The sequence below is a fragment of the Seriola aureovittata genome, chromosome 10 (genome assembly GCF_021018895.1).
Source record: "Seriola aureovittata isolate HTS-2021-v1 ecotype China chromosome 10, ASM2101889v1, whole genome shotgun sequence".
NCBI classification, from domain to species: domain Eukaryota; kingdom Metazoa; phylum Chordata; class Actinopteri; order Carangiformes; family Carangidae; genus Seriola; species Seriola aureovittata.
Window position 1 is genome coordinate 25,698,328 of NC_079373.1, and position 24,512 is coordinate 25,722,839.

At 41.0% G+C, this 24,512-nt stretch overlaps 1 protein-coding gene across 2 annotated transcripts in view; it reads left to right on the forward strand.

The window, feature by feature from the left end:
• pot1 (protection of telomeres 1 homolog) overlaps window positions 1-24,512 on the forward strand; it is a 59,851-nt gene that overhangs the window by 12,375 nt on the left and 22,964 nt on the right. Inside the window, exons 1-10 of one of the 2 annotated variants that reach the window (XM_056388368.1) lie at window positions 203-591; window positions 873-1,006; window positions 1,609-1,681; window positions 5,478-5,578; window positions 9,459-9,566; window positions 11,556-11,630; window positions 14,797-14,923; window positions 16,986-17,116; window positions 17,285-17,578; window positions 18,879-19,034. In XM_056388368.1, coding sequence (XP_056244343.1) covers window positions 887-1,006; window positions 1,609-1,681; window positions 5,478-5,578; window positions 9,459-9,566; window positions 11,556-11,630; window positions 14,797-14,923; window positions 16,986-17,116; window positions 17,285-17,578; window positions 18,879-19,034 — 1,185 coding nt within the window. In that variant the 5' untranslated portion in view covers window positions 203-591; window positions 873-886. Of the gene's footprint in view, window positions 1-202; window positions 592-872; window positions 1,007-1,608; window positions 1,682-5,477; window positions 5,579-9,458; window positions 9,567-11,555; window positions 11,631-14,796; window positions 14,924-16,985; window positions 17,117-17,284; window positions 17,579-18,878; window positions 19,035-24,512 lie in introns of those variants that run through there. The other variant, XM_056388369.1, reaches the window with a different exon arrangement.

Here is a 24,512-nt window from a genome sequence, read left to right on the forward strand (position 1 = left end):
TCAGTGACACCAGAAAAACTCGTACTCTGTGTTTAAACTGTAGAAATCCTGCTGAGCTGCAGGTGAGTCTGTAAAACCTGCGGCTCTGTGAGGCTGGTGAGGTTTTTCGGGGACGGACGGACTGACTGCCGGAGTGACTCGTAGCAGCTGTAGGTCACACCCAGAAATTGTGTGTGGTACCTTCACACAGAGCAGCTCTGAACTCATGAATGAATCACTCATCTTTCTCTAATTCAGGCCTTCGGCTCCTCCCCTCTGGTCTAAATCAGAGAGGTTTATTTGATTTTATTTTTTTCCTGGCTGGGTTTTCTGCCTGACTGAACAGCTGACTGTACGGTCGAGTGAACAGCTCGTCTGCCTCGCAGGCTGTTCCCGCTCCGCCGTCCTCGGTCAACGAGGTACCACCGAGGGACTCGCCAGTCAAATCTGCCTGAAATCAAACTAACGAGCACTGACAGGAAGCAACGTGCTACCTGCTGGGAACACGGCCAACACTTTCCTGCGTTTCTCTCTGAAACGCCTCAAAGACTTTAACCCTCCTGCTGAGCTGTCGACATGGATCTGGTGTTTCCTGTCATAGGTTTTATCCTGGTAATGAATCGTCTGTGGCGGAGAATGGTTGAACTGGACTTTAAACCAGAGATCACAGCTTGGATCAGTGTCTGTCAGCAGCTGTGTCCTGTGTTCTGAGACAGATTAAAGCCTGAAACCACTGACGTTCGCTCATGCCCAAACCGCACGAATGTGAACTGAATATTTTCAGATGTGTCAGCGGTGGCGTTGTTATTTTACAAACCTGAAGTCATTGTTTCAGGTATTTCATCCTAGCCCCTGTTGTTGGTTCACAATTTAATCTTATGTCTTGTCTCCAGGTCGCCTTGATGTCATGCCTGTCTGTGTGCTGTCGGACGGGGCGGGGCCTGGCGCCCAGGTACCAGCACACCTGACCATGATTCCCATCTCGCACATCACCACCAGCACAGACTCCTCCGGCAAAACAGTCAAGGTTTGTTTACACTCTTTTCATTTTTAGACAACGATGAACGGATATTTCTTGTTGACAAAATCTTTCGACATGACATCTTCATCAGGGGTTTAAATATCTCTGAATTTCATGATGTAAATATTATAAATAATTTGATGTGTACATATTGACATGATGGATGGGCTGGACCTGGGAGTCACACCTGTGTTTAATTGGATGATGTGTATATGTGGACCTTTAGGATCACCTCTTTAAAGAACAATTAGTTAAAAGATGTTTTGGATACCAAATTGTTTCTGTAGAGTTCAAAATTTCATGTATTTTCCTGTTTCCTCTGCATTCAACTGTCACCTGCCACCATGTGCTCACTTCTCCTGCATGTGAGGCCGTTTTCTTGTTCTTGATTAGCACGCTGCAGGAATGTGTTTATGAAAACCAAAGCAGCAGAATAATCCACCTTCTGTCTCGCAGCTCATTTTTCCCTGAGGCACTCATCAACGCTGCTCAGCTTCCTGACGTGGCTTTGATCAGTTGACAGGCTCTCAGTGAAACTCTGTAGAGCTTCAGTCAGAGATAAATGTTTCTCAGTTTGTCTCCAAGTTTAATGTTCTTTATTTTTCCAGGGGAAAGTGGTTCGTAAAGAACGACTGTTGTCGTCAGCATCAGATGACTTCATCTTGAAGACTGTCATCCAAGGTAATATGCAAACATTTGTGTGTAACGCATGTCTGCATGTCCTGCTGGGTTCTTTGTGTTATAAATGACAACCTTTCGATCTTTATAAATGAAACCATTCAGTCACAGTAGGAAATTGTCTTTTAGTTTACTTTGGTCGGAGGTTTTGAAAATTCAATCTTTTTAAAAGAGAAAAGGAAAACTTAATTTATTGTGGTAGATTGATTTATTTTTAAATATTGTGTACACATAATGAACAATGTTCAGTTTAGTCATTATTATGTTCCACTGAAAACAATGTAACCTTGACTCAAATGAGGTAGTGATTCACAGTAGGGGTGGGCGATATGACGATATTAGATCGTGAAGGATTACAACGTGAAGATGATCTTTCAAACTGCAGAGATCGTGGGATTGTCTAGGGCACATTCTATAAATTGCAGTTCTATGCTGATGCACCGATGCACCAGACGTATTGACGTCGTCAACCTGACCGACCAATCATAGCGAATTACGGGCAGTGACGCGCTTTCCTACCCGCCTCCTTGTTTGTGTGTGTAGCGGTAGCACATGGAGAGCGATGGCCGAAAGCCAAACGGAGTTGGTCGCTAAAAAAATTGACTATTTGGTCTAAATTGTCTGTTTTTCTTTTTCCAATTTAAGATCGTGATAAAATCGAAATCGTGATTTTTATTTTTAAAAAAATCATGATGTGATATTTTTGCCATATCGCCCACCCCTAATTCACGGTAAATATTTGAGCTGAGTGAATTTTTGGTCAAGGCAAAGGACTCAAAGTTTTGTTGTGTTTGTGTTGTTGTTCTCACATTACCTTGCCATGCAAACAGTGGTCTGCTCATCAAGAGCCATTTGGGGTTTGGTGTCTTGAAGAAAGAAAAGAATATAAACACATAGAAACTACGAATACTACGTTGAGTCCAATAAGAAATCAAAATAACGATAACATCTCGGTCAAACTGAAGAATAATTACAATATTGTTGGATTAGAAAATACATGGAATAAACAACAACCATTCAAGACCAGATTAGTGTTGCCTTGAGCTTTAAATTTAACTTTTCATGTCTTAAAAGCATTAACCCTTTCTTAACCACTATCACAATGGGCATCTTTGGGTGGTGCTGGAAGCTTGATGACGTAGTGGCTACTTGCGAGCCATTTGGCAAGCTACTGTACTTGTACTAGCTAGTATTAGGTTAGCAGGTACTGGTACCCATTTGTGCTAGTCAGCCACAGTAGCTGCTAGCAGCTAGCTGACCTGGCTTGGTGGCTAATTGGAAATTTAAATCATTATATTTCTCTATTTTTGTCCGAGGCGGAAGGCATAGCTTTTGATTTACCAGTTGATCTATGTTCTGACCCTCACCTACGGTCATGAACTCTGGGCAGTGACCGAAAGAATAAGATTATGGATATGATAAGTTTCCTTTGTAGGGTGGCTGGGCTCAGCCTTAGAGAGTTGTAGGGTGAGGAGCTAGATCATCCGGAGGGAGCTCAGAGTCAGTCTCGAAAGGAGCCAGTTGAGGTTGTTTGGGCATCTGATTTGGATGACTCCTGGGCGCCTGCCATTGGGGTTCTTCTGGGCTCGTGTAACTGGTAGGAGACCCAGAGCTAGGCCCAGAACAGGCTGGAGAAATTTTATATCTCATGTGGCCTGGGAATGACTTGGGATCCCTAAGGAGGAGCTGGAAAACATTGTTGGAAAGAGGGATGTCTGGATGAACTGGACGACCTGGACGACCTGGACGACCTGGATTACTGTGACCCAACCCTGGATTAAGTGGCTGAAAATGGGTGGATAGATGGACGGTATATGGCGGTCTGTTTATACCTATCCTATGCTTTATACCCATGCTAGAGCAGAGTCTTACAAAAAACTGCATGGTGAGATATATTAAATATGATAGATACTGTTTTGGACTCTCCACGCTTTTGTTCCCTCAAAGGTCAGAACTGTTACTGCAAAGATGTTTTGTTCTTGATCAACAATGAGAATTTGAACGGTTTGATTATGTACGGTGGGTTTATCAGAGCTTGTTGGCTGAGAACAGCTGCTGCTGCTGGAAACACTTAGACTGAGTCATACTCAAAAGCTGCATAGTGCTGCAGAGTTTATGGTGTGGAGTGTTTGACTCTGCATGTGTGGAGCTGTTAGGACTGTGTGTGTGTGTGTGTGTTAAGCTGTTTAGCTGGTATGGATTGTAGAAGCAGATGGAGGCCATTGTGTCTCATTGTTGTCATGTCTGTGGCCTTCTTATCTCCGAGCGGCCTGATTAAAGAGCCACAGAGAGCCAAGGCTCTTATTGTGGTGTCGACATCCTTCCTTTTATTCATTTAAACTCTCTGACACCCCGTCTGTGTCCCCAGCTGCAGGATGAACAGGTTCTCCTCTTCTGAATTGTTGGGTTATAGACCAGTCTGTCAGTTTTTGTACAGTGTTTGACCTGCTGGTGCATTGTGGGATTTTGTGATAGGTTTGTGAGTGTCTCGCTATTGTTTCTCCTATTTCTGTTTCTTTCGTCGTGTTGTTGTCGTGTTTCCTAGTTTAGTTCATCTTGATGAAAATACCTCACATAGTGTGTTTTGTCTGTGGTCAGACATTTTCATTTTAAACAGATACACATCAGTTTTACAAACGAATTATGTGGTAGCTCTGATTCATTACAACATCGATGTTATTTTGAAAAACTGACAGGTCCAGTGTCATTGTAAGGAGCTTCTGTCCATTATTGTGCAGAACTGGCAAAGTCCAGTATCAGAAATGTGTGAATAGTCAGAGATTCATCTTAAGGTACAAGCTTTCTCTTCTGATGGGACAGAGAGATTGTAGAGACACTTTATAGGACTGTGGTGACGTGATGACAGAACAAACTAAATTTAGGTGTCATTGCAGATTATAGCTTGTTTTAATTTGTAGAATTTGTTCTCTGGAAGTGTGTAAATAAGAAATAAAAGAGGCCCCAGAATTTTTCCTTGTGGAACACCACACATTGTGCTGATCCACCTGGATGCAAGGTTGCCAAGTGAGATAAAGTAGCTCCTCTCCTGGAGATAGGGCTGGTTCCACTTAAGAACTGTTTGAAAGTTCAGCCTACATTTCAATCCTGCACACTTGTACTGTGTGGTGGCTGTGCTGGATTTTATTTTATTTTTTAAATCGCAAGAAAATCATACAAACAATGTACATTTTCGTTAGGGTTAATCTGCATCACCTGTTTATTGTTTAACATCATTGGGGCTGGATATTGGCACATATATCATTCGATTGAATCTTCCTGAAGATTCATAATCAGAAATACCAATGCTGCATAAAGGTAAAATGCCTACAAGGAAACAAGTACATATAACAAGGCCCTGGGGAGCAGGAGTGGAAGAATACAGTTAAACAATAACTGTCTGTAAGGGATGCTGTAAGCAGTAATGGGAACGTGCCTGGCATGCCAGTGGTTGGGGAATTTAGAATTTTGTTTTAAGTAGCTTGTTATTCCTGACAGTCATTCAAAAACCCCCAAAATATTCAGTTGCTTATCACATAGAACAAAGAAAAATCACTGAATACTCACAGCTAAGAAGCTAGGACTGACATTCTCTTTTGCAGTTAGCTTAAAAAATTGCAGCTATCAAAATAGTGACCAATCAATTAATAGACATTATTTCAGCTATAGATATGTCCAGTAACACCAATCAATCCTGAGTTCCCTGTCTTTGTGATGTAATGTGTATCTGTTATACATGACAAAGATCAATCACCTCAACGTCTCATCATCCTGATCTGACTCTCCTCCGTCTGGTTTTCAGAAGAAGATTCCCAGGCGATCGCCTCATCCCAGAACACGTCCATCAGCGTGGTTCTGTTAGGAGCACTGGCCAAGGACTTCAATGAAGCTGTCAATCAAGGGGTAGGTTCACTCAGTCATAAAAGAGAAATGTAACAGAAAAGATGCAGCAGTTATTGTGGTGTTTTGTTTATCTTGATGCAAGTGTACATCAAATAACAGTACGATATAGATACACACCACAGTATGAGCACTAATTATAAGTTGTTGGGTTTCTTTACTGTCCTGGAAAAACTAAAGAACTGCGGTGACTTTCTGAACTGCATCTGTTGGAGACTTTCAGACCAGACACATTAATCACGTCATGGATATATATTTATCATGTGCAGATATGCTGTTGTGATAAAGTGTGGATGGCTGATGATGATTATGATGATGTGCGAGCGACACTGACGGTGTCTGGCTTCTGAATCTAATTTACAGTTTGAGTTGTTTTCTGTTTCCTTTGATCTCCTCTGTGTCACCAGATTGTTAACAAACCCTGGCTGTGTGTTTGTTTCCTGCTAAAGTTCACACACTGCTCACCTTCCCAGACAACTCCAGCTTCATTTGTGTGCCCCATGATAATTGAAAGAAAAATCAATGTTTGTTTGATTTGTGTGTTTGTGCGTGGAGTCCTAGAAACGGGGAGCACACTGCACATCTGACAGCTTTGTGGGGACCAAAATGCTGGATCCTATAGGTGGAGTTTTCTAAACCTCGAGCAGGAAAAGTCACGATGAAGCAGGAAGCTCTCGCTGTGTTTACAGTCTATTGTTGCCAGCAACCAAGATCAATCTTTCCATTGCTAAGAAAGTGTTAGCAGTAGCCCCACTAATAACAAGAACAAAGGGAACAACAAAGAAGAGGCTTTGTCTGCCCTCAGGTACAGAGAGCAGCCTGGGGAAGGAGCTCCGTTTCCACAGCGACCAGTTTCAGGTCCACTTTCCATTTATTTTGCTTGTCTGACTGGATGCCTCGTTTCCTATTGGCCGCGCCAGTGTTCGTCACAGCGTCACTCCTGCGCTCGCACAAGCTTTGGAAATAATGGGTCACAGAGCACATATGCAGTTCCTCTTCTTTAACGTCAAAACGGTTCTACTTTGCTGTTTTTTCTATCACGGTTCAGCTGCTGGCGTTGCAATGTAAACTAGAAAAGAAGACAAAGACAGTAACTTTGCAGTGAACAAAAAACAGCAAAGTACTGGAGTAAATCAGTGAATGAGAACGAATAAAGAAATGGTGAAACTGTTAAAAAAAAGGGACGGTTAGTTGTACTGATGGAATAAGTGCTGTGGACATGTACATTATATAAAATTCTCCATGCATTACATTATGAGAAAGGTAATCCTGGGTTGAGGCTTAACTGCCACAAATAAACCAACATCCAGCGCTCCAAAAATAATCATTTGCTCTCTGATTTAGCTTTTATGATGCATCTGCTGAGTCCTGCAGACTTACGTAGGACAGATGATTATTTTAGAAACTGCTCCAGGATTCTTCATATTTTCTCTTCAGAGGAGAGAAGAACTCGCCGTGTCAGTTTAAAACACATGTAATCAAATTATATGAAATAAAAGTTCTACCTAGTGAGTAATGAGAAAATAGAGTTTACTGGTTTTTGCTTTTCACTAATACCCGTCACTCTGCTTGGAACACTAAATGATTTATTATATTTACCAGATTTATTTGATTATATAATAAATGTGAATAGAGAGAGTGTCCTTGAACAGAGGAGTTTGGAGAAGTTGGGTACTTTGAACCCGAGCCGGGGGAAGAAAAACAGATTGAAAGCCTTTTTTATAATGAACATTCATGAGATGCTGATGAGATTGCGTTAGGTTATTTTTTTTTATAAAAGAAAAAAAAAGAGACTTGGCTATTATCAAGGTGTGTCTGTGGAAATTGTATTTTGTGGATCATAAAAACTGATTTGAATAAGGTAATAAGCTGAGTGATTCATGTGATTTGTTGATGAATATGACAAAAATCTGTGGGACAAGATAAATTAATTTACAGATGGTGTGTTGGAAGAAATGTGCACTGAGCTGTGATGAGCCTCTGATGGGTTGAAGTAATTGAATATCCTCTGAAAAATTAAAGGGGGAAGCCTCTGCGCCGGCGCTTGATGCAGATTATCTAAACCACTTTATCTGGAAGTTGAGTCGGACAATAACGGACAAAACTACAACAAAAAGCACCAAGATGTAGTAAACCAGAATTAACCTTTCACTTTAAAGTTATAATCATTGAGATTTTTGTGAGATAAAACTTTTTAAAGGACATTTTTAAACTATTTATGGTCAGTCAATTCAGTGTATTTACAGTCGGTAATTACCTCCATACTCTCCATATGCTCTGTTTATTTTATTTGTATATATATATATCTTATACCATTTATATAACCATACTTAAGTGAAAGCTCCTTGCGCTGCATTTTCTTTCTTAAAACTTTATTTAGTCGTTTTTAGAAAATCACATGGATTGCGGATGTGTACAGTAATTTCATTACACTTGCATAATGAGCTTAAGGTCTTGAACTTGAACTCACAGATGTCACAAAGTTGTTTTAAGCCCCGGTTTAGTCAAGGAGATAGAGGAGCAACATGACACTACATGAAGAATCTCTTCAGTTTTACAGTCTTTTATTCACAGATATAGAAGCTTAAAAACCAACCAGCTCTACATAGAAATCAAACCACAATAGTAAATGAAATGATTGGATCTGTGAGTTTACTTCACAACAGAATCTTGGTTAGGTTAAGGACAGGTGATTCATTGGTAGCCTAGCAACAGTTTGAAAACCACACCGCACTGCTTTTTTTTTTTTTTTTTTTTTAAGTATGGGCTTCAACAAACCAATTGGAGCCTAATTTTTACAACTGTAATGGTTGATTTTAAATGGCTATAAATGAAAACAAAGTTACAGTGTGAAGCTCTGCTTTATAGTTTCAGCTCGTTGTTTTGCTGCCCGCTCTGTAAATTTACTGTTCTGTTTCACTCTCATCACACATTACATCACAGCGGCGGCAGGAAGCTGTTTTGAGAGGAAACGCTCTAAAAGCCACTGTTCTTTACCTGCTCAGCAGCTCACAGCAGGCACACACAGTCAGACAGCAGCTGGTGACTTAATGGAGCATTTAGCAGCTAAAGAGCCAGAAATTTCCCTCAGGAGGTGGTGGAGACCAAACACAGAGCTAAAAGAGAGGGGGCATTGGATTTACATTCATGAGGTGGACATGAATGATACTGTTGCTCCATAACTGCTGGATGTGGAAATAAGCAACTGCTTTAAAGAAGAGATGATCCTGAGCTCTGTCGCCCCACACTTTGTTAACTTGTTTAACACAAAGTGACTGAATCGTTGTTGGCCCGGCGCACTGTGATGGTTTAGTTTCCCTCCCCTGCGATAGTCACAGCTGTGCACAGCAGCACCTACGATGTTGTTTACAGAGCGGTTGGTTTTGTCTGTGACCTGTGCGGGGACAGTGAACACATCAGGGATAATCCTCCTGTCAGCATCATGTCACTGTGTTTTCTGGTTTCCCTACAGCAGCGTCTTGACGGGACTCAAAGCCCCGTAAAGCTCGGTGAAGGCAGGAAGTCATCACAGCCTGAGCCGCCGTGCTCCGCCATAGATCACAGAGGTCTTGTCAGGCTGTGTGTCTCTGTAACATGATTATTCAGACTATCTGCTGTCCCTTTGTCAGCCCTGAGCGGAGGCTTTAAAGCCGTCTTGGGGGCAGCTGACACACCAGACAAAAGACAATCTCCACTTTTCACACCAGCTTATCATCGGTGGCTTGTTGTGACGTCTTACTCAACGTCTCCCCCGATGCAACATCTGCCGCTTCAATCTGTCCTCCCTCTGGGAAGAAGGATGTGTATTTATCTCTCTTTGCTCTCTCAGTTTTAATCTCCCGATTTCTCTTCTTGTTGTTGTTTATCTTGTGTTTTCCTGCAGGATGTGGTGGTGGCCTCTGGCTTCACTGTGGACAAATCTGGCTCAGTTCACAAGGACAAGCTGCACCCCTGTAAGCTGCTGCTGTCAGGAGACAACGCCTGCCTTTATGTGAGGACTCTTATACGTCTAAGTACAATATACTCTACAGTGTGTATAGTATGTAAACATGAATAGGCTCTTTCAATGTGTATGTCTTGCCACACCCGTTTAGTGTGGGTCACTGGAGCTGGTGTGACAGCTGCCAATCAAACACTTACACGTACACTTCCTGAAGTACAGCACTTAAAGTTCCTCTCCAGACGTGTTTTAAACTATGTAGAAATACTCTGCTATGATTAGTATATGGTTTAACATGATTTTCACACACAAAAAGTGAAAAATAAATAAATAAATAAATGAAAAACTGGGGCTGGAAGCTACGTTCATCTAGCTTGATCTACTCTTTCTTCCTCATTGAGCTGTTTGCGTTAGGCTGACCGGTGAAAGAGCAGAATATGGAGATGGTTCGAGGAGGAAACAGAGAGCCTCAGGAGTTTTTTGAGGAGTCTGTTGTGACCAGAATCGGCAACTAGAAGACGTATCAGAACGGTTAGCGTAGTTAGCATCTTTTATTTGTTTGTGTTGTTTGTTAGCTTGTAACTGACGGGGGCTGACACTGTGTTAGCAGCTGTGCGAAAGCAAACGCTCTCTCTCTGTAGTTGACAGGATCGGTTCCTGAGGTTTGTGACGTATGAAACCCTGAATCTGTTTTTATGAGACTGTCATTGGTTCACTGCAGTTCAAGGTGGAAACACTCAGTCATGGTGCTGATGATTATTTCATGCATCATATGTTTGTATTATATAACAAACACCATATGGACGTTAACAAGGTTAAACACTTGAGAGATCTTTAAGTACATTTGTGAGGTACTACTGCTTTACCTGAGTAAAGTATATGTCCCGACATTTCAGAGTCTCTTTGCTCCTCTACATTTATAGTTGATAGGTGATTCTCAGATTTGACCCACTGTGAAGCATCAAACTACACAACAGTATATAAAGAAGTTAAAATGAGCTCCACCTGGTGAATCTGTTTGTGACCTGAGGTTCTGATTGAGGATCTAACTGTGATTAGTAGTAGATTATTAGTAATAATACCCTGATAATATAATTCTTAATAAGGTAATAATGAATCCTTTTAGTTGTGGTGACCCTCAGTGAGGTCGTGAACTGTGCTTGTCCTCTCTCTCTGAACCAATGCATCATGGCTTTGTTATGTGTGTGTGTGTTGTGTGTGTGTGTGTGTGTGTGTGTGTGTGTGTGTGTGTGTGTGTGTGTGTGTGTGTGTGTGTGTGTGTGTAAATTCAGTCTGCAGGCTGTAAGTCTGTTAGAACACGGGATCTTCTGTGTGAGGTGTAAATTGAACATGACTCATCGTCGGCCATGTCTCGCTCTGTGTCATTGTCAGACAGAACCACAACAACAAAACCTGGAGACGTGTCTCTGTTTACCTGCTGATGAATTTCACATCCTCTTCATGTCTCACCTGCAGGCTCAGCCGTCACTGCACCAACAGCCCAGAGACATCTCTCAGATTTACAGCCGAGACTAACTTATCTGTTCATTCTCAAAAACGTGCCAGTGTACACAGAATGTTTTTAGAGTTCACAAATTCACATTTCTATTTAAAAAAAACTATATTCAGATTTCTCTCAATGATCTAAAAATTCAAGTGAAACTCTGGTTTCTTCTATAGGCAAATTTAAATCCTAAAATTCAAAGCTGTGGAGTTCGGACCAAACATCCTGGACACCACAGATAAGGAATGGAGCCTGAATACTGTGTCTTTCCCTCACAGTCTAAGGACGGGGGGTTTCATATAGATTGACTGTATATTAACAGATTTCAGGCAGTTTTGTTATTGTATTCTGAGGTGGAGTTCACTCAGTTTTATTGTTTCTGTTTGAGACGGATATTATTCCACTCTCCTTCCTCCTCGCTGTGATTGTGTTTTCTGCTTCTCCTGCAGCGCTGCGGCGTCTCTCTGCTGCGGTGGCTGTTCACTGAAAACACATCACATTAGACGTTAAGTCTCATCTCTGTCTTCATCCCTCAGGTGTCCCGGCCGCCGCCTCCTCCTGACCCCAGGTCCCCGTTGGCCAACAAGAGGAGCACCACGCTCTCCGCTGAGGTCAGAGTCAGAGGCCTGGTTAGCTGAAGAGGCTGCTGGGACGTGCTGTGGAGCTCTTGTATCTGTCAGGACGCTTTATGTCAGCGGCCGCCTGTTCCCGAGTCACCTCGGCTGGAGCAGGGTCTCAGCAGACCTCTTGGTCTCAGTGGTCAACTTTTGCCACACCATAACATGTCTTACACACACACACACACACACACACACATACACACAAAATAAAAATGAAAAACTTTATTTGTATTGCACTTTGCTGCACAAAGTGTTTTGAACAAAGGTCGAAAAGACGTAAAATGAACATAAAAACTCTTTAACCTCCTAGGACCTGGCGTCCACATATGTGCCACATATATACCTCACATTTTGGGTTCTCTAGACCACAATACTAACTTTTTCTCAACAAGGGCCTGGTGACCACATATGAGGATATTATACTGCCACTCAGTAATCGAATTTAAAACTAATGTCTTCATATGTGGACATCATTTTTCTCAGGTCCCAATCAGCCTAAATAGCAAAGAGAAATTAAAAATGCACGCCATGCAAGAGTTCGGGTCTTAGGAGGTTAAAAACATTAGTGTAAAATGAGATGGAATAATAATAAAATAACAACTTTTTTATCATCAGATTACAGTTTTTTCTGATCACTTGATTCTGTTGATTTCTTTTCTTGACAGTGGACCTAAGACGGTGTCGTAATTATCTCTCGTGGTTTTAGTGAAAATCCAGTTTAAATTGTGCATAGAATCAAGACTTTTATTAAAATGATTAATTAGATCATTTGACAAAAACAGAATCTGAACTCATCTGGCTGAAGTGCAGAATTTAAACTGTAATCACTCTATAATCCATACACACATTAGTTATTAACTCCTTAAGAGGCCAATACACTACACCTGAAGTGCCAGTCAGACTGTGGAATAGCAGTGAGTTTCTCCTCCGGATGATGGTTTTATCACTTCACTTTGAGCGGCCACACAGGCCGTTAACCAGCTGGAGGCTGATGTTTGAGCTGTTGTTTTGTACCATCTGTGATTTGAGCTCTCCCCACTGCTGCTGCTTCCTGGCTGTGATTCAAATCACGGGTAACGCACACATTACTGAGTCTTTTACTGAGTCCGGTCATTTTGCTGTCACCGCAGGGAGACCTGTGAGACAGAGAGCTAATGCTAGCTAGCTCCCCTCCTTCCTGTAATGCAGGACAAACAGTGAGAGCTGAGGATGCCTCAGTAGGTGCTGAAATAGCTTTGATCAAAACATTAAATGGGAATATGCTAAAGTTAGAAAGCTATAGCATCCTCTTAACGCTGAATGTTGCAAAGGGGCAGGTGAATATAATTAAACAGACCGTTCACCTTCTCAGTGGATATAAAGCAAACCTGCAAAAATAACATCAGACTCTCATGATTAAAAGCGGCCTGACTGTCAGCCCGCAGAAACACCAGAGAACAAACGTGGAAGTCAGGAAATAAAATATTAAGTTAATGACAGATCAATAAAGCGGCGCGACAGTGAGGTGGAGCTGCGATAAACATTTTCAAACAGAATAAATTAACATACAAGACAGAATAACACACACTGTATGAGAATAAATAAGAGATTGGCGATTTTCAGAAGCCTGTGATCAAAGTTTAAAGGCTCGATTTAAGAAGAAATGCTGGTAAAAATAAACGTTAGACAGGCTTCTTCTCTTTTAGGAGCATATGCTGGTTCTTCAGATCTTCAGTGTTCTCCTCTGAAACTCACATCTGAGCGAAGAGATGGAAGAAGTTCAGAAAAAGAGACGGGAATCAGCCGCTTTGTTCAGTAGTTTACTCAGCTTTTAAACATTTATCAGAAAAGGCATTTGTTTAGTTAAATGCCAAGATTTAAAAAAAATAATAATAATCTGTTTGTCTCAGAAAAACGATTATTGTTTAAAACGTTAGTTCTGTCCTCAGTTTGTTGTCATGCCGGTCTGCAGCGATGATACAGAGGCTGTCTGTTCAGCTCACTGCTCATGCAGTTAGCATGTTAGCATGACAGCTGTTAGCCCTCTGTCAGTCACTCTTCTTCCTCTGTAGCCCTCATGATAGAGGTTTTAAGATCAGATGGATTATTTGTGTGTCCTTCACCTTATGTTGGTGACACAAGACGGCAACAACAACCAGGACGGCCACATGACAAATCACAATATACAGTTCCACAAATTCAAAATGAGAACATTTCAAAATAATCAATCGCTGAGTGTTTAGGGCGTCTCCGGGCCGGAGTCTTTGCTGCATGTCATTCCCCTCCTCTCTGTCCCTCAGTTCCCTGTCTCTCTACCCGAGCCGTCAAATAAAGGCATAAAATGCTAAAAAAAATTCACTAAAAAATTTTTTTTTTTTAAATCTCCTGTAATAATAGAGAAAGTGTCCTCTGTCTTAGCTGCCATTCTCCCCATGAATCCCTTCATTAAAGAGTCCGTATGTCCACAGCACAGGTACATGTATGTTCACGAAGGAGGACACAAAGACGAGCGCGTGTCTTTGTTATTCTATAGTTGAAGCTTTAAGTGTTTCCAGACCGTACGACGCTTCTGATCTACATCTAACCACCTGAACTCTGTGGCTCCATCTTCTCCTTCTCTTTGATCACAAGGAAAAACAAAACTGCATAACTACACATTGCAGGCAGTTTTTCTTCTGCAGTAAAAAGTTGATTCATGTCGGATGTGATAAAGATAATAAAGTCTTTAACTGTATTAGGAACAAAGTGCTGAAAAATGGCTAAAATCAATTTTTAATTGAAACTTTAATCAGTGACGAGTTTATTATGAAACTCCTGCAGGAAGTGATGTGTTAGCTTTATCCTGAGTTTACCACAGGAAATGAACAGACCTGGGCTCCGGCAGTAAGAGTTTGCTGGAGCCTCACCTGAATGAATGTAGCAGAAACTATTTTACACACAAGTTACTATAAATCTGTCTACTCTCCAGTAGTTATTAAAACCCCTCTTTACACTGCCTCCCCTCCTCAGTATTATGGGATGTTGTCAAATTGCAGCAGTATGCCAGTGTTACAGCTTCATATAGCCGGTGCAGCGTCTGTCTGTCGTCCGTTAAAATAAATGTGTTGTAATACATGCTAACATGCTAATATTGGCGTGATATCATTGTTGATGTTGGTGCTTCTTGGTTTCTACTCAGGTTTCCACCAAGGCCAAGGTTCAAAAATATACGTACGTGCGACTGGGCGACCTGAAGGCTGGATCTGTGGTCAACGTGTACGGAGTGGTGGTTTTCTTCAAGCAGCCGTTCAAGAGCCGGGGAACAGGTCGGTCTGAGTCTCAGTGTGACTTAAAACTGGATAAAAAGTAAAATTTTGACGGCTGCAACAACAATGCTAACACATGCGTAAAGGAGATATGGCAGCATTGACCACTACCTTGATTAAAATCACAGATTTCTCCAGGTTTCAAAACATTTGGGAGAATGTTAGTACACAACTTGACAAAATTTATAAAATAGGTCAAGTCTTTTTTAGACATTTAAATACAGAAAAGTTCCATTTTGTAGCTTTGAAGTTATTATGTCATTATGATGAAAGTAAACTTGTTGTTTAAAAGGTCATACTTAAAAAGAATAAAGTTACTTGACAATAAAGTTTTTAATTAACGAAAGATTATGATATCCTCACAATGTTGAGTCTGAGTCAGTTTTGTTCTCATAAAATGATGTGCTGTTTGTATAAACTTACCATCTACAAAAAATAACAACACTACAAAAATAATTTTAATAATTTTCCAAAAATATGTGTAATGAGATTAAGTCATTATATCACAAAACGGAAATTAAAATCTACAAAACTAAAATCTTTTATGAAATTAAGGAAAATTTACCAAAAAGTCCTAATTATTGTAAAAAAAAAAATATATATATATAAAAAAAAAGAGATTAGAATAAAGCTGTAATGTCATTATTATTTTATTAATAGAATATATTATTACATTTATATTTGGAGTTTTTCTCTCAATGTTGTGACTTTTGTTTTCATATTAGAATAGAAAATAGTTTCGTATGTGACATGTAAAGGTAAAACAGCTCTTTCACTGTTTTCAAACCAAACAGAGTTAAAATGAAAGTTTCAACAGTTTCAGCACCACGGACAGAGACGTGAGGCGGCTCATCGTCTCTGGTTACCGTGGTAACACTCAGAGGGTGTGGAGAGCAGCAGGATGATGAAACATATTTTCAGTTTATGTGACATTGTTGAGTCATTCACTTCATTGTCCTGTTAACACACGACATCAGCATCGAGTGCAGAGGAAGCAGTGAGACCTGAGGAGCAGGCGGCGGTTAGCTGTTAGCTGTTAGCGCTCACACAACTATATCAAAATGACAGAAGAAGAGCGATGGAAGTTAAGATAAGACGATAAAAACCAGTCGACCTACAGCCACTCAGGACGGGATGATGCAGTGTTAGCGTGAGTGTGTGTAAATAGATATACACGTGTGTGTGTGTGTGTGTGTGTGTGTGTGTGTGTGTGTGTGTGTGTGTGTGTGTGTGTGTGTGTGTGTGTGTGTTTAGCAGCGACAATAAAGAAACCGCCCAAACTTCATCATCATCTTTATGGATCCTTCAGGCGTCTTTTAAAGTAAACAGAGATATTAGAAAAATCCATCTGATCAGACATGAGAGAAAAAACACACACACACAAACACACACACATGATGAAATCCTGTACACCTGAACATGCATAGGCTCACATGCACATTTAATGGATTTGAAAACAAGTCGTAAAATAAAAACTCATAACGTTGAGAGAAAAAACATTTTAGAAAAAATGATTGTGACTAATTATAAATAATTTACTGGTAAAACAATGTTTGTTTGTTTGTTTTTGTTGAGAACAAGAATTTTCACATGAACACACTCGCTTGTTTTCTGTGTTTTTGTGAGGACTAGGGGCTGATCGGGACTCGATTACTGATACAGGTTTAAATTATACTAAATTATACGTGCACTTACTCAGTTACTATTAAATGTCTTGTCTTACTTTTATTCCTGTCTTTATAAATTGCACTTTTTGCTGCTAATTTCATTGTACGCTGCTCCGTGTGATGACTGAGTTGAATTAACACACTATATTTATTGCCTTGAATATTATACAGCACTTTGTTAAATATGCTTGACTGGAGTAACGTTAATATCATCTGAGTGCGATTAAAAGGTCTTTAAAGTGTCAATATGTTCTGACCTTTTGCTTTTTACAAACAATAATCAATACACATGACTGATTGATAACCCCAGACCTGCTCTTCATCCTGTCCCAAAGTTTGATTTTACTCCTTCACTATGAATAAAATGAGCAGCTGAGACGTTTTTCTCTCCGCAGATTTCTGCTCCAGCCTGAAGATCACCGACCAGTCCAACCAGAAGATCGGCTGCACCATCTTCTGTGAGAAGCTGGAGGACCATCCCAAAATCTTTCAAATCGGAGACATCGTCCGCATGCACAGAGTCAAGGTGCGGCCCGGCTTACTGACTGGTTCTTTTAATAACCACGTCCACTGTTTCCAAATTCAGCTTTGACCTGTTTATTTTGTGGTTTATTTTGTGAACGTAGGAACTAAAGCTGAAGCGGTGAGTGATGAATGATCCCACGTCTCTCTCTCTCTCTCTCTCTCTCCTCAGACTCAGTTCTTCAACGACTCCATGACGCTGGTCAACACCTTCGGTTTCTCTGTGGTGACGTTTGACGGGGCAGTGGGCGGAGCCATGGAGCCGCGGACCTCCAGCCGCTCCTTCCACTTTGACCAGGAGGTCCGCCGGACTGTGGAGGAGCTGCGATCGTGGTCAGCAAGCCAGACTATCCTCCCCCCGGTTCCCACAATCCCTTTGTCCGCCGTTCAGCCCAAAGCTTACTTCGACCTGACCTGCCAGCTGCTGGCCAAAGCCCCCATCGACACCACCTGCACCCTGCTGAGGGTAAGACACCTGGAGCGAAGTCAGAGGAGAGGCTCAGAGCCTCCTCTCTTCTGATTGGCTCACCGACCTGTTGTTACTAGAGCTCCAGAGAGAAGCCTGAGAGAGGAGATGTAAAACTACACTGAGATGCTTTTTGGTTCTTAAAACCACAAATATATCTTTTTATGGATCAACACTTCAAAATAAAACACAGAAGAAGAAGAAAATATGGAGCTTTAAGAAAAGATTGCAGCTCCTGCGATTGGGATTTGGCAAGTTTATTAATTGCTCAGCCTTAAAGTAAAGTAGTTATATGGTGTTTTTTCCCTCTGGATCATGGAGCTGTCTGCCTTCAGACTTCATCTGTCTCGCGGTAAATCTCCTTTGCAGTCTGGTGGCCTCAGTGGGAGGAGGTCTCATGTCTCTGTCTCTTGATCTCGAGCTGTTTTACCTGCCACCTCGGTTTTGCGAACAGAAAATGAGGCTGTAAGTGACGGCCGGTTTCCTGCCAGCGAGGCCGATAGAGGAGATAAATTTGAACAGGATTTGGCAGAGAGCGCTGGTCTGCTGCCAGTCTGCTCTCGCTGATTTCTAAAGCTGCGCTGAGCTGTGACGGCCTGTTGTTACACGGCAGCCACACAACAGACTAGGACACCATGTTGTCTGCAGTTTGTGGATGAAGAATAGATTTTTTTTTTTATGACTCTCCTTAAGCTCCTGAGATCATCATCAACCGAGAGTTCGTGAGACGTTCCCTGTTCTCAGCTGCTTTACTGAGCATCGGCTGAATTTAACTTAAATAAATCTGTCTTTTATAACGTTGTAAAACAAAAAAAGACATTTGAAGGCGTCATCTTGGACTTTGGGAACTGATCTTAACCTTTGACCCTGGCGCAACATTTTATAGAGTAAATAATTAAACAAGAGTCTCATTCTCGTCAACGTGATATCTCAGTGATGCCTTGAGGAAATTTCTTCAAGTTTGGTACAAATGTTCACTTGGACTTAAGATGAGCCATAAGTCACAAATTCATACGCTAGTTATGAAACAGTTTAATTCAAATGTCTTTAAGGATAAAATGAGGAAGAAATGACAATGAACTTCACTATGACATCATAATGTTTTGCAAACACACTTCTGGTTATTCAGTGCTGTAACTAAGGAGGGAGAGACTGTGACCATGTTTCCTGCAGCTCGTCTGGTTGGTGCTCGTCAGCATGTGTTTTTAGGTTTAGGAACATATGGAACACAAGACCAGAGAAATTCAGTGTTTGAAAATATATATATCTCATCACGGACGTGCGTTTTTGTGTTTCTCAGGTGTGGGACGGGACCAGGTGTCCTCGCACTCTGTTGAACGTCATCGTCGAGCCAGACGCCACGGAGGGACCGACCTCCTTCTCCAAGGAGAAAGAGAAGCTCATCGCCAACGTCCTCGTCTACGACAACCACGTGGAGGTCGCCAGGGAGCTGAAGGTCAGAGCTCGCTGACGACAATGAAATCCAGAAAATGATTTATCACCGAACTACAGCTTAAAATCACGTCTGTAATTCTCAGTCATAACTTGAAAGTAATAGGATAACAGCTAATGCAAGATGACTTTTAATTTTGCCAATTTATATATTTAATTAACTTTAAAAAAAAGCTTAGACTCATGATACACTTTTTATCAACACACAGACCAGAGCTGCTTCTTTAGCAGCATGGTTCACAGTGTGTGCACCCACAGTTTTGATGGGCAATATAATAACAATGATAATAATAACAAACTTTATTTCTATAGCACTTTTCGAAGTGTTTCACAAACATATAAAAAAAACTGTGGTGCAGTCATGATATAGAGATAAAAGGCAATGAAATAAAACCAATAAAATCATAATACAAACAGAAACTCAATTAAAATTTGGCCGTTGATATTCCAGAAGTTCGGCCACATAGAACAAACACCAGACGTGTTTTAAATATCCAGATAATAAAGGTGCATTTGAACAGAAATAAAACACAAACATTATGATCCAACAAAAGTATTTTATTAAAGACAAGCAGAGGATAATATAATATGATATATAATATAAGTTTGTATTTAAATTGTGTTGGCAATGTATTTTATAAGTCACACTACATCAGATTGTAGCACCTAGAAAACAAGTACACTTTATTTAAATCTACAAATCCTAAGGTCAGACTTTATGGTCATGGAGAATCCTGCGTTGTGACAGGAGAGAACAGTGTCTCTGGCGTTTGTCGACCTCGTGCGGCGCGGCGTCGCTTTCCCGCCTCCGTGTTAACGTTAAACATTTATTTCACTCTCTGTTCTACAAAACAAACCGGTTTGTTCTCTGCCGCTCGGAGGGCCTCGGGCTCACCTCACATCACACTCCGCACAATAATCACTGTGCATTTTTAAAAACCATCTCCATCTCGCTCCCTCCTCCTCCTCCTCCTCCTCCTCCTCCTCCTCCTCCTCCTCTTCTTCTTCGTTCTTTGGGAAGTGAGACTGCAGCTTTGATCCTCTTTGCCTCTCAGATGTTCCTATCAGTGCTGCAGACAGGGACTCATTAACTTCCAGCTGTGGAGCTCTGACACTCGTTAGACCTGTTCCTTCTTTTTAGTTTAGGAGTTTTACATTTTATTTTGTCGTCATTTAACACCAGCTGTGACCAGACACAAGAACAAACAGACGTGTGCAGTGGTTTACAAGATGAATCTTAAAGGATACTTCAACTTACTCCTCACCTGACCCTGCGTTTTGTCGTCTTATCCATCATTTTTATTAGTAATATTAACTCTACATCTGTAAGAGCATTTTCAAATCTGTTGTTTGCTCTGGAAGATCTTAGTGGACGAGTTATTAAGTCGTTGCCTTGGTTCAGTTTTGTTTTCACACAAAAGGAAATTCTTGCAAATTCTAGCAAAAGTGTGTGTTTGTTTGTTTTTTTTTTACATCCGAGCACAGCTGCTGTGTTCAGATCTGTCTAGATGAACCGTACCAAAAGGGGATATGAACCAGAGTCCAATTAAATCGGACTGAACACAACAAGCTAAGAAGAAATCTGACAGGTCAAGAAACACAAGCAGTGAGTCAGATACTCGGTGTTATTGTTTTTGGTAGAAGAAATGGACAGCATGACTGAAATAAGATGAGATACATGTTCGATAAACCCGCAACTGTGTTTGTGTGTGTGTGCGTGCAGATATTTGTGTTGGTCAGGAGTCACTGTGTGCGTCCACTGTGATTCAGATTGACTCAGCTTCTGTTAGATTGGATGTAAAACCAGACAAATCCACCCAAGTCGTTTTCAAATGATTCCTCCCAGTGTGTGTGTGTGTGTGTGTGTGTGTGTGTGTGTGTGTTTGAGAGAGAGAGAGAGAGACAGACTGACTGTAGCGGAGAAGCACATCCATCTTTATTCACGTCTCTGAGACATAAATTACACTGCGTCAGTCACAAAGTCACATTGAATTACACGACTAATCACACACACACACACACACACACACACACAGTTCTGTTGAGCATATAAAATCCTGAATACATAGTTTTAGGACAACTCACACTAACCCCAGTGTAAAGGTGCTTCTCACCGTCCAGTCACGTTGAACAGGTGTATTTTACTTCCACTGAGGCTTGGAAAGATTGAATGTCAAACTTTCTGTCTTTTTTTGAACTACAACTCAAGCTCACATTTTTTTTCCCTCTTCCTTAACCTGCTTAAGTGTAAACCCCACAGGCAGATGTTCATATCCACCTGTTTTCATATAGTCCATTTTCTGCAAATTAGGCATCATATTCCCATCATCTCAACGGTTTTTAGATTGATTTCCGTCCCTCCAGGCAATCATTGGTGTCACTTCATTTCTGTTAAAAATCCGCTTGTAGAAACTTGAAACTTGCTGCAGAGAGAAAATTCATCCCAGTCTGTGTTTATTCGGCTTTCCTGTCATTAGTTTGTTATAATTGCACTGTAATACACATGTGGAAAAGGCTCCCAGTTGTTTAAAGTGAAACTGTCTGCATATCCAGATACTGTTAGTGACAACTGAGAAAAAGTTTTTTGGGGTTTCTGTTGAACTGAGTCTTTAATGCGCTAAAACATGTAAAGCCACGTCATCATATCGCCGCTATGCAGATGACACTCAACTATACCTGTCGTTCCCGCCACGGTCTCTTGGATCTCGGCTTGTCGCTCTGACATTTCCACACGGATGAAGCAACGCCACCTTCAACTAAAACCTCTCTAAAATTGAACTCGTAGTCCTCCCCACCGATCAGTTTCTCCATCACCATGTTAATATCAGAATTGCCTCTTCATCTCTTACCCCAACCACCAATATTTGATGACCAGCTGTCCTTCTCTGACGTGTTGCATCTGTTTTCCGGTTGAGCTCTGCTCTATACAACATAAGAAAAATCTTGCCTTACCTGACTCAGTGCGCCACCCAACTCTTGGCCCAGGCCCATGGTTATAGCTCCTCTCGACTACTGCAACGCCCTTCTGGTGGGCCTCCCTTAACGGACAGTGAAACCGTTGCAAATGTCCCTCTCTGTCTTCAAGAATCTCTTGAAGACTCATCTCTTCCAAGAGCACCTCCACTCCTAACACCTCTAACACCCTTACATGTCTAACTAACACTTACTTCTTTAAATTGATCTCCTTGCATTTATTGAATAGATGTAGTGCTTAGTACTCAAACCAGGTCTCCTGCAGCACTGAAGCTTTTGTGTTGTCCCTCACTTGTAAGTCGCTTTGGATAGAAGCATCAAACGAGTGAATGTAAATGTAAATCCTAAATCCTAAGTCCTAAATAGTGCAGCAGCCACAGCTGGATAGCCACAGGAAGCAGGTTCCAAACACCATTACACAACAGGAATGCACAGTTAGATTAAAAGGAGTCTTTATTTTATTTTGTTCTATCTCCAACAACTGTAGCACAAAGGGAAAGTGGATCACCATAAACCAACACACTGAGCAAAACACTGTTTGGAGACTTGCATATTAGATTAAGAGGCCACTACAACTAACAGTAATAACAAATAAGTAGCTCGCAATCCACCCACCATAGCACTCATTAATTACAACAAATAGATCAGATGGAAGCAGAAGCAAAACAAATCAAAATAGTCACTTTATAAATCAAACCATGGAGAGAAAATTAAACCAACAACAGCTTTGATAATCAGTTAATGGTAAAAGTCGTTGCCCTGCTGGATCAAGCTTTAGAATAAACTGAATATCCTTTGGTTTTGGGCTGTTGGTTGGACGAAGCAACTCACAGTACGACAAACACTTGCAGCTCAGAAAACTCTTCAAACAGCTGGAAACGTTCGCCCTCATGTACCACCAAGTCCACTTAGAGCAGGGATGGTGATTGCTGAGCACCTCACGCACAGTGTGCTGATGTTTGGGGTTCAAACCCAGCAAAGAACTTTTGTTTCCTGTTAGTGCCTGTTATTACTTGAACAGACCAGAACAACACTTGATCAACATCTGTTCCACCTGGTTCCATGCAAACCCAACATTATTGTCAGTCTCATTAGTAGGTTCATTTTTTCTTTTTTCTTTTTTCTTTTTAGATGATTTCCAAGTTTCCAATACTGAAATTTTTTCCAATCTCAACTCCTTCTTTTTAAGTACTAGAAAAAGAGCAGTATGATTGAATGAGTCTCTTACAAGCATCAGTTTCTCAAATAACCGTCTTTATAAATGTCCCCTCCAGTGCAAAAGCTCTTTTCATTCAAATGAAATAAAATTATTTCTAAAATTCTCACAGCTCAAAACATCCTTTCTTTCCCTTTTTTAATGTTACCCTTGGTGTCTAAGACCTCGGGTCTTTTGTCCTTTTCTTTTTTCTATGTTGGTAATCAGTATGGAGTGGCCCCGTGGAGCTGTACCCACAAAGCAGAGCTGGCAGGAAACCGGTAGCTCATTTGTCCTTTTCAGTTTTTCCCTACAAGGACGTCCATCCTGTAATAATCACAAATAACTCTGCTGTAACAGGAGAAATGACTGAATTACAGCTATGGAAACCACATTTCCTGACCTCCCGCTGCAGAGCTAATCCCACACAGCGTCAGCCACTGTTTGACTTTACACACAGGACTGAATATGTTTAAAGATAAATGAGTTTGCATTGACCTCTGAGTAGTTTCAGTGCCTTTCAGTTGTTTCTTTACTTTGTTCTGATACATCTGTTAAGCCAGAGTTGACTGGAGGGCCACATCGCTCCTGCCAGACTTATTTTCTGTTGTTAAAGAACTTTTATTGTAACCTTGACTTTTAACATCACTTATAACAGCCCTGGACGTTTACGGATGTTTGTGAGCTGGAGATTTGGTGTTTTTCGCTTCAGCTCAGCCTCTCAGCAGAATTTCTGTTCAAGTTTTCAAATGTTTCTCTTTGTCTTTTTCAATGCAGAGCTACCAGATGCTCAGAGGTACATAACTCTGTGAGCTTAAGGCCTCAGTAGCAGTGTATGTTGCAGTCAACAGCTGGGTATTGAACTTTGGTACTTTTATGGACAAACCAAATTGGTTTGATACTATCGAGGATTGAAAAATGCCTCGTCATTCAATACCAAATTTTGATACCTAAGGACTAAATGAGTAGTAAAATATATTTTAGGGCTGCAACTAATGATTATTTTCACTTTCTACTAATCTGTTTTTCTTGAATTGATTAATTAACTGCATTTTATGTCTCTAAAATGTCAGAAAATAGAGAAAAAAAGCCTGTCACAGTGAATCCACGGTGACGCCTTCAGGTGTCATGTTTTATCCGACCAACAGTCCAAAATCCAAAGATTCAGTTTAAAATGATATGACAGAGAAAAGCTGCAAATCTTCACATTGGAAAAACTGGAAGCAGAGAATGAATGCTTGATAGTTTTGCTTGATGGTTTTGCTTGATGAGTCACTCTATTGATCAATTGCTCAATGAATAACCACAAATATG